This window comes from Haliotis rubra, unplaced genomic scaffold (genome assembly GCF_003918875.1).
Source record: "Haliotis rubra isolate DU_JTF1 unplaced genomic scaffold, ASM391887v1 Scf47, whole genome shotgun sequence".
Lineage (NCBI taxonomy): Eukaryota > Metazoa > Mollusca > Gastropoda > Lepetellida > Haliotidae > Haliotis > Haliotis rubra.
In genome coordinates this window covers 492,702-504,026 of record NW_025767157.1, presented here as the reverse complement: position 1 = coordinate 504,026, position 11,325 = coordinate 492,702, and the positions used below count along the sequence as shown (strand labels likewise).

Sequence of the window (11,325 nt, the reverse complement as noted above, 5' to 3'; positions counted from 1 at the left end):
ACCCGCGAAGATCCGGGTTAAAATTGGTCTTCAGTAGCCCATGCATGTCGAAAGAGGCGACTATTGCCATCCCAATTGCGTAGATCGATGCTCATGCTGTTGATCACTGGATTGTCTGCTCCAGACTCGATTATTTACAGACCGCCGCCATATAGCTGGAATATTGCTGAGTGCGGCATAAAACTAAACTCACTCACTCACTGTTTAAAGAAATACATGTACACAAGGTGAAAATACCACACTGCACAATTACGACTTTGTTATACTAGTGTTCAGTATGAAGAATTCAAACGTATTTCTTCGCTTGTTGCAATTTAATTTGTGATGGTGATTTATTTTGGGTATTTATGCAAAATTGCTGCTTATCATAAGCCTTGTACAAAGCTTTACGGTCATTTCTAAGCTTTCACATTACCAGCCACCCATTAAATGAGTTTAGTTTAAACATACATTTCTTCAGACTATGACCCCAGGAATGACTGACTGAGTATGGCTTTACACCGGTTTTAGCAATATTCCAGCAACATCACGGCGGGGACACCAGAAATGGGCTTCACACATTGTACCCATGTGGGGATTCGAACCAGGGTCTTCAGCGTGGCGAGCCAAAGCTTTAACCACTAGGCTACCCCACAGCCCCTGACCCCAGGAATGACCTGGACATATCAATGTGTCCAACATGTATACATCAGTATAAGATTATGAGACATACATCAAATGATGTATTAATTTATTATCCATGGTTTGACGTAAAGGACAAATTAAGTTATAAAAGAATATGCAGGGACCAAGCTTTCCTTCAAGACAGCGTTTGATATGTCAGTGTTTGACAGTGTATGTCAGGACATGGAAGGATAACCAAAGTGATGCTGGTCTCCGATGTTTACTACCTTCTCAAACTCAAGTGAAGGATAAGCTCCAGACAAACCCCACAACATACCAATCCAGGCAAACCAGGATTTGAACCATGATCACAGTTCTAGCATGTCCAAGGGACACAACTCTGCACAGTACAACTCGAGGATGTCATGACCCCCCACACAATTGAAACAGTCAGGAGCTATGTTGCCTTGGGACTAATTTATGATGCCAGTTTTTCCATCACCATCTGTTGAAGAACAAAGAAACACCCACAATAAGGCATATGCTTTATTCAAGACCACAGAATGTCTACCATACCTGACAAGCACCTGTTTTATTCAACAAGAATGTAGAGCAATTACATTTGTATGAGACAACTCACCTCTAATGTAACGACCTTCCAGCTCAGTACATACAGGACTCTTCCTCCCGGAATAGCTGTCATCCTTTTTCTACTGTCAGTTTAATGTATTTCTCATAGGATAGGCACCATCTATTGTGTAAACACTCACAAAAACACCAGCAGACCTATTTCTTGATATTTCTTTAACAACCTACTTCTGTATGGAGCTCTACGTCGGCCTTGTGCCATTCCACACATACCTGGAACCTCTCCACGGAGTGCTGTTCCAAGTGATCACAGGATACAACTGTCATAAAACCCATTCTTTTCATAGACTTGCTTCAGCCCTAAACCTTTGTTTTAACATCTAAATACCATAGTTTTACATCCTGTACATCAAACTGACTTTTGGCTTCCTAATGAATGCTATGTGGTATTTAACAAACAAGGTCTCACTGCCTCAGTGGTCTAGTGGGGAGAGGTTCGATCTCTGGAAGCATTATACCAAAGAAACTGTTTCTTGTCATCCTGTTTGGTGATTGACACTGAGGAGTTAAACAAGTGAGTGAGTGAGTGAATTAAGTTTTAAGTCACTTTAACAGTATTCCAGCAATATCACGGCAGGGGACACCAGAAATGGGCTTCATACTTGTACCCATGTTGGGAATCGAACCCTGGTGTTTCCGACTGAGGAGCAAATGCTTTAACCACTTGACGACCACACTGCCCCTTGAGTTAAACAATGGAGGGTTGGCTCAGAGTCGGTATACAGTGTTTGAGAGGCGGTGCTTTGTCAGACTATGCCATGGTTTCTGAATGGGCTAGCACTTTAGCACAAACATTTATCCTGTTACGCACACACACACACACACACACACACACACATGCAAGTCACTATTTAACTTCAATAATCTTGAAGCCACATTAAACCCATTTCACATAGTACTGACATGAACTTTGAAATTATCATATTTACCTAAAGTCCTTAACATCAACCCGATGATATCAAATCAAGATTTTCATTATCTTGCTTCCTCCCATTTCAGTTTATGACGTTCAATAGCTCATATAGTGTCATATCAATTTACAATAGTAATAAATCTGCTACTGTCATATCAACTTACGATGGTCAATTACCTCCAATACTGCAACTACATTTATGAGAGTCATTAAATGAAATATTCTAATCATGGGGAGTTATGTTCTTCTCTTCGTCTAGTTTTCAACAATAGCTAGGGGTGGTGGGGTAAACCTAATGCTTAAAGGGTTCGCTGGTCATGTCAAAGACCCGGGTTTGATTCCCCACATGGGTACAATGTATGAAGCCCATTTCGCAACACATCATTATCATGATATCTGATGACACTGTCTGCCATGATCAGATAAACCAGGGTCAGCCGATATCAGGCTAAACAGAGTCAGCTGAGACCAGCCGAAACAGGGTCAGCCAAGATCAGATAAACCAGAGTCAGCCGATATCAGCCTGAACAGGGTCAGCTGAGATCAGTGAAGATCAGCCAAAACAGGATCAGCTGATATCCAGCCTGAGATCAGGGTCAGCTGAGATCAGATGAAACAGGGTCAGCCAAGATCAGATGAAACAGGGTCAGCCAAGATTAGATGAAACAGGGTCAGCCAAGTTCAGCCCAAACAGATGATCAGCTGAACCAGGGTCAGCTGAGATCAGCTGAACCAGGGTCAGCCAAGATCAGCCAAAACAGGATCAGCTGAACCAGGGTCAGCTGAGATCAGATGAAACAGGATCAGCTGAACCAGGGTCAGCTGACATCATGAAGCAGGATCAGCCGAGATCAGCTGAACCACTTCTGTCTGACTTGCGGCCCTGCCGCAGTCATCTTGCTCTTGTAGGACTGGACGAGCCGGTCAAAGTTGTCACTGCTGGGCCCTTTAGGTCCTTTCCTTGACTTCTTTTTCTTCTTCTTTGCTGGCTCCTGGGGAAAAAATTGTCATGACTGTAGGTTAAATTGTATCTTGATGAAGGCGTACTAAAGAGCATCATCAAATGCTTGAACATTGCTTTGAATCAAAATACAATCAAATAATAGCCTGCTTACGTAGGTTTGATCTAACTAATTTTTCAAACATAGTTTCTATTAAAACACAAGACACAAGAGGGGTAAGCTCCTGTTAAACAAGAACTTATGCTCAACCTGATTACCTGCTGAGACAAAATGTAGCCTCTGGTAGTATGAAAAGAATGAGTGAGTGAGTAAGTGGTTTTAAGCCGCATTTAGCAATATTCCAGCAATATCATGGCAGGGGACACCAGAAATGGGCTTCACACATATTACCCATGAAGGGAATCGAACCCAGGTCTTCAGCGTGATGAGAAGATGCTTTACCCATTAGGCTACCCAACCCCTGAAAAGAGTGAAGGTAGCTTGTGGTGACTTGTGAGGACACAATTTATGACATAAAATAGATAATAGTTATTGTGATTCATTCCATTATACACTTTGGTAACCTTTACAGGGACGGGTTAGAATTTAGCATCAGCACCTGATGCGCATCATCAGAGGCAACCAGCCTGATCTGATGGTCAGGGGACTTGGTCCGTGGTTGTCATGATATCCCAATTGCATTAGATAGATGCTCATGATGTCATGGATTGTCTGGTCCAGACTTGGTTATTAAGAAGCATCAAATAAAACAACACCCTCACACCCATTTTCTTTGTGAGGGTAATAAACTACAGAAGGTTTTTATATTTGGGAATGTGACCATTCCTGCATATCATATACCAGTACTCTACTGCAATGTTTGTTTGGTCCAGACTCGATTATTTACAGACCGCTGCCAAATAGCTGGAATATTGCTGAGTGCGGCGTAAAACTAAACTCACTCACTCACTACTGCAATGTACAGCTTGTTCAGCTTGACCTGATCAAGTGAATACAAATGAACTGCGTGACCGTGTCACAACTGGTTGGGTCTATTATTGTGAAGGGGTGCACCTTTGTCAGATGATTGGTGTAACCGACTGGACTGATTGCTGTGCCCATGTTAAAAATTTGGAAAGTGACAACTGGGACAGAAATATTGCAGTTGAACATGAAATAGAAAAAGTGATAATTGAACTGGGTGAAGAGAGTGATATCGAGAGTGAATCGGATTGAGAAAGTAACTGACGTCTGTACGTTGTAAAGTTAGTAAACCCAACTAGATAGCATATGACTGTATAAACAATGACATGATTGTTTTTTCAGAAGTGTTGTTTTCGGGGACAAGTTCTGTAACGAATCTATGTATGCATGCTTCGCACGAACGCAACATTAATAACATTCTCTGCTCCCCTATTTAATGAAGATAACCCGATCTGCCGTTTGTGCCGGGTCATGCATATGTAGAGTAGCTTAGGCAAGCTCTAGGTACAATTCCTGCAATAGATTTGGAACCAAATGCCTCTCTAACTGACATGACAGACCGAACACATCCACCAGCACTCAACAACATGGTGATAATGTCTCTTTGGACCATTTATGAGTGAGAGAGTTTACTTTAGTTTTATGCTACTTTTAGAAATATTCCAACAATATCATGAGCAGATGCTTTAACCACTAGACTACCGCACCGCCCTGGACCATTTACAAATCAGAACCTAATCCGGCTCTTCAAGTTCTACTGTTTGGTAAAAATAAATGATTCATGTTCTGGGTGAAGCAAACCAGGTGTAGATATCCTGAGCAATACTCCATGCCATCAAATTCTACACAATCAGGCCTCTCTGTAATCACCATATCCCCGGGTACTACTCAATAGTATTAGCAGTTCAATAGTATCCTGACGGTGAACCCGACAGGGAATGGCTGGAACCAGCTCCCCTGGTACCATGTTTTTAATCCAAGAGAACTGAACCATGCAGTCTATGAAAGCAGCCGATCCCCAGCAGTTCACGCTTGACTTCCATCTATGTGCGGCGTGCCTTTTCATGACCACCGGAACACCTTTGCAACAAGGTCCAGGTGGGGAAAACTTCACACATCCTGGCCAAACGTAGGAGGAGGATGGGGAAGGGGATGGGGGAGAAGAGTATGATAAGGAAGGGGGAGTTAGTTCCAGCAAGTGATGGCGCTGCTGCTGCTGCTGCTGCTATTTGCTATCTTATCGGCCTGACATTCGTGGTGCCATAACCTTGAACTACATATGGATTATTGCTCTGGTACTGAAAACACATTTCAAGTGCAGCAACTTGTTGAAGCAAATATAGGTCACAGACGTGAGACTCATCTGTTTCGAAATGCTTGCATGATAACAGAGCTTGGGAAACATCCAGAAGTATCTCTGATAACAAACTAGAACCACTGTCCATTATATTGTAGCAACAAAAGCCAGAGTATTAAGTCAACTCTGAAATACGTGCTAGTATCTGATAACAAGATGAACCACAAACACAAACCACTAGCTAGTACAAAGCAGTAGCAACAACAACAACAACAACAACAACAACAACAACAACAAACAGTAGCCAAGATATAGTACTGCCATAAACCAATAGTAAAGATGCTTACAGAAACCAGTAGCCAGGATATAAGAACACAAACCAGTAGCCAGAAAATAACAGAGAACCAGTAGCCAGGATATAACAACAGAAACCAGTAACCAGGATATAACAACAGAAACCAGTAGCCAGGAAATAACAACAGAAACCAGTAGCCAGGATATAACAACAGAAACCAGTAGCCAGGATATAACAACAGAAACCTGTAGCCAGGATATAACAACAGAAACCAGTAGCCAGGATATAACAACAGAAACCAGTAGCCAGGATATAACAACAGAAACCTGTAGCCAGGAAATAACAACAGAAACCTGTAGCCAGGATATAACAACAGAAACCAGTAGCCAGGATATAACAACAGAAACCAGTAGCCAGGAAATAACAACAGAAACCAGTAGCCAGGATATAACAGAAACCAGTAGCCAGGATATAACAACACAAAACCTGTAGCCAGGATATAACAACAGAAACCACAGGAACCCAGTAGCCAGGATATAACAACAGAAACCAGTAGCCAGGATATAACAACAGAAACCAGTAGCCAGGATATAACAACAGAAACCAGTAGCCAGGATATAACAACAGAAACCATTAGCCAGGATATAACAACAGAAACCAGTAGCCAGGATATAACAACAGAAACCAGTAGCCAGGATATAACAACAGAAACCATTAGCCAGGATATAACAACAGAAACCAGTAGCCAGGATATAACAACAGAAACCAGTAGCCAGGATATAACAACAGAAACCAGTAGCCAGGATATAACAGAAACCAGTAGCCAGGAACCAAACCAGTAGCCAGGATATAACAACAGAAACCAGTAGCCAGGATATAACAACAGAAACCAGTAGCCAGGATATAACAACAGAAACCAGTAGCCAGGATATAACAACAGAAACCTGTAGCCAGGATATAACAACAGAAACCTGTAGCCAGGATATAACAACAGAAACCAGTAGCCAGGATATAACAACAGAAACCAGTAGCCAGGATATAACAACAGAAACCAGTAGCCAGGATATAACAACAGAAACCAGTAGCCAGGATATAACAACAGAAACCAGTAGCCAGGATATAACAACAGAAACCAGTAGCCAGGATATAACAACAGAAACCAGTAGCCAGGATATAACAACAGAAACCAGTAGCCAGGATATAACAACAGAAACCAGTAGCCAGGATATAACAACAGAAACCAGTAGCCAGGATATAACAGAAACCAGTAGCCAGGATATAACAACAGAAACCAGTAGCCAGGATATAATAACAGAAACCAGTAGCCAGGATATAACAACAGAAACCAGTAGCCAGGATATAACAACAGAAACCAGTAGCCAGGAAATAACAACAGAAACCAGTAGCCAGGATATAACAACAGAAACCAGTAGCCAGGATATAACAACAGAAACCAGTAGCCAGGATATAACAACAGAAACCAGTAGCCAGGAAATAACAACAGAAACCAGTAGCCAGGAAATAACAACAGAAACCAGTAGCCAGGATATAACAGAAACCTGTAGCCAGGAATAACAACAGAAACCAGTAGCCAGGATATAACAACAGAAACCAGTAGCCAGGATATAACAACAGAAACCAGTAGCCAGGATATAACAACAGAAACCAGTAGCCAGGATATAACAACAGAAACCAGTAGCCAGGATATAACAACAGAAACCAGTAGCCAGGATATAACAACAGAAACCAGTAGCCAGGATATATAACAAGAAACCAGTAGCCAGGATATAACAACAGAAACCAGTAGCCAGGATATAACAACAGAAACCAGTAGCCAGGATATAACAACAGAAACCAGTAGCCAGGATATAACAACAGAAACCTGTAGCCAGGATATAACAACAGAAACCTGTAGCCAGGATATAACAACAGAAACCAGTAGCCAGGAAATAACAACAGAAACCAGTAGCCAGGATATAACAACAGAAACCAGTAGCCAGGATATAACAACAGAAACCAGTAGCCAGGAAATAACAACAGAAACCAGTAGCCAGGAAATAACAACAGAAACCAGTAGCCAGGATATAACAACAGAAACCAGTAGCCAGGATATAACAACAGAAACCAGTAGCCAGGATATAACAACAGAAACCAGTAGCCAGGATATAACAACAGAAACCAGTAGCCAGGATATAACAACAGAAACCAGTAGCCAGGATATAACAACAGAAACCAGTAGCCACCAGAAACCTGTAGCAGGAAATAACAACAGAAACCAGTAGCCAGGATATAACAACAGAAACCAGTAGCCAGGATATAACAACAGAAACCAGTAGCCAGGATATAACAACAGAAACCAGTAGCCAGGATATAACAACAGAAACCAGTAGCCAGGATATAACAACAGAAACCAGTAGCCAGGATATAACAACAGAAACCAGTAGCCAGGATAACAACAGAAACCAGTAGCCAGGATATAACAACAGAAACCAGTAGCCAGGATATAACAACAGAAACCAGTAGCCAGGATATAACAACAGAAACCAGTAGCCAGGATATAACAACAGAAACCAGTAGCCAGGATATAACAACAGAAACCAGTAGCCAGGATATAACAACAGAAACCTGTAGCCAGGATACAGCAACAGAAAGCAGTAGCCAGGATATAACAGAAACCAGTAGCCTGTGTAAAAACAACATAAACCAGTAGCCTGTGTAACAACATACAGAAACCAGTAGCCAGCCTGTAACAACATAAACCAGTAGCCTGTGTAACAACATAAACCAGTAGCCTGTGTAAAACAACATAAACCAGTAGCCTGTAACAACAACATAAACCAGTAGCCTGTGTAACAACATAAAACCAGTAGCCTGTGTAACAACATAAACCAGTAGCCTGTGTGTAAAAAACAACATAAACCAGTAGCCTGTGTAACAACATAAACCAGTAGCCTGTGTAACAACAGAAACCAGTAGCCTGTGTAAAAACAACATAAACCAGTAGCCTGTGTAACAACATAAACCAGTAGCCTGTGTAAACACAACATAAACCAGTAGCCTGTAAACACAACATAAAACCAGTAGCCTGTGTAACAACATAAACCAGTAGCCTGTGTAACAACAGAAACCAGTAGCCAGGAAATAACAACAGAAACCAGTAGCCAGGAAATAACAGAAACCTGTAGCCAGGAAATAACAACAGAAACATGTAGCCAGGACATAATAACAGAAACCTGTAGCCAGGAAATAACAACAGAAACCAGTAGCCAAGAAATAACAACAGAAACCAGTAGCCAGGAAATAACAACACAAACCTGTAGCCAGGAAATAACAACAGAAACCAGTATCCAGGATATAACAGAAACCTGTAGCCAGGAAATAACAACAGAAACCAGTATCCAGATATAATAACAGAAACCAGTAGCCAGGGAAATAACAACAGAAACCTGTAGCCAGGAAATAACAACAGAAACCAGTAGCCAGGAAATAACAACAGAAACCTGTAGCCAGGATATAACAACAGAAACCTGTAGCCAGGAAATAACAACAGAAACCAGTAGCCAGGAAATAACAACAGAAACCTGTAGCCAGGAAATAACATAATAACAGAAACCAGTAGCCAGGAAATAACAACAGAAACCAGTAGCCAGGAAATAACAACAGAAACCAGTAGCCAGGAAATAACAACAGAAACCTGTAGCCAGGATATAACAACAGAAACCAGTATCCAGGATATAACAGAAACCTGTAGCCAGGAAATAACAACAGAAACCTGTAGCCAGGATATAACAACAGAAACCTGTAGCCAGGAAATAACAACAGAAACCAGTAGCCAGGATATAACAACAGAAACCTGTAGCCAGGAAATAACAACAGAAACCAGTAGCCAGGAAATAACAACAGAAACCAGTATAACAACAGAAACCTGTAGCCAGGATATAAGGAAATAACAGAAACCTGTAGCCAGGAAATAACAACAGAAACCAGTAGCCAGGAAATAACAACAGAAACCTGTAGCCAGGAAATAACAACAGAAACCAGTAACAGCCAGGATATAATAAACAGAAACCTGTAGCCAGGAAATAACAACAGAAACCTGTAGCCAGGATATAACAACAGAAACCTGTAGCCAGGAAATAACAAACAGAAACAGTAACCAGGATATAATAACAGAAACCTGTAGCCAGGAAATAACAACAGAAACCAGTAGCCAAAATAACAACAGAAACCTGTAGCCAGGATATAATAACCTGTAGGGAAATAACAACAGAAACCAGTAGCCAGGAAATAACAACAGAAACCTGTAGCCAGGAAATAACAAACAGAAACCAGTATCCAGGATATAACAGAAACCTGTAGCCAGGAAATAACAACAGAAACATGTAGCCAGGACATAACAACAGAAACCAGTAGCCAGGAAATAACAACAGAAACCAGTAGCCAGGAAATAACAACAGAAACCTGTAGCCAGGAAATAACAACAGAAACCAGTATCCAGGATATAACAGAAACCTGTAGCCAGGAAATAACAACAGAAACCTGTAGCCAGGATAAAATAACAGAAACCTGTAGCCAGGAAATAACAACAGAAACCAGTATCCAGGATATAATAACAGAAACCTGTAGCCAGGATATAATAACAGAAACCTGTAGCCAGGAAATAACAACAGAAACCAGTAGCCAGGAAATAACAACAGAAACCTGTAGCCAGGATATAATATCAGAAACCTGTAGCCAGGAAATAACAACAGAAACCTGTAGCCAGGATACAGCAACAGAAACCAGTAGCCAGGATATAATAACAGAAACCAGTAGCCAGGAAATAACAACAGAAACCAGTAGCCAGGAAATAACAGAAACCTGTAGCCAGGAAATAACAACAGAAACATGTAGCCAGGACATAATAACAGAAACCTGTAGCCAGGGAAATAACAACATAAACCAGTAGCCAGGAAATAACAATAGAAACCTGTAGCCAGGAAATAACAACAGAAACCAGTAGCCAGGATATAACAACAGAAACCAGTAGCCAGGAAATAACAACAGAAACCAGTAGCCAGGATATAACAACAGAAACCTGTAGCCAGGAAATAACAACAGAAACCTGTAGCCAGGATACAGCAATAGAAATCAGTAGCCAGGATATAACATAAACCAGTAGCCTGTGTAAAAACAACATAAACCAGTAGCCTGTGTAACAACATAAACCAGTAGCCTGTGTAAAAACAACATAAACCAGTAGCCTGTGTAACAACATAAACCAGTAGCCTGTGTAAAAACAACATAAACCAGTAGCCTGTGTAACAACATAAACCAGTAGCCTGTGTAACAACATAAACCAGTAGCCTGTGTAACAACATAAACCAGTAGCCTGTGTAAAAACAACATAAACCAGTAGCCTGTGTAACAACATAAACCAGTAGCCTGTGTAACAACATAAACCAGTAGCCTGTGTAAAAACAACATAAACCAGTAGCCTGTGTAACAACATAAACCAGTAGCCTGTGTAAACACAACATAAACCAGTAGCCTGTGTAAACACAACATAAACCAGTAGCCTGTGTAACAACATAAACCAGTAGCCTGTGTAACAACATAAACCAGTAGCCTGTGTAACAACATAAACCAGTAGCCTGTGTAAAAA

General features: G+C 41.2%; 1 protein-coding gene across 1 annotated transcript in view; it reads right to left on the bottom strand.

The window, feature by feature from the left end:
- Positions 1-1,137: 1,137 nt before the first annotated feature.
- Positions 1,138-11,325, bottom strand: part of LOC124290561 (RNA-binding protein 28-like) — a 76,223-nt gene continuing 66,035 nt past the window's right edge. Inside the window, exons 22-23 of the mRNA XM_046727308.1 lie at positions 2,989-3,156; positions 1,138-2,925 (exon numbers count right to left, since the gene is read on the bottom strand). Coding sequence (XP_046583264.1) covers positions 3,016-3,156 — 141 coding nt within the window. The 3' untranslated portion in view covers positions 1,138-2,925; positions 2,989-3,015. The remainder of the gene's footprint in view (positions 2,926-2,988; positions 3,157-11,325) is intronic.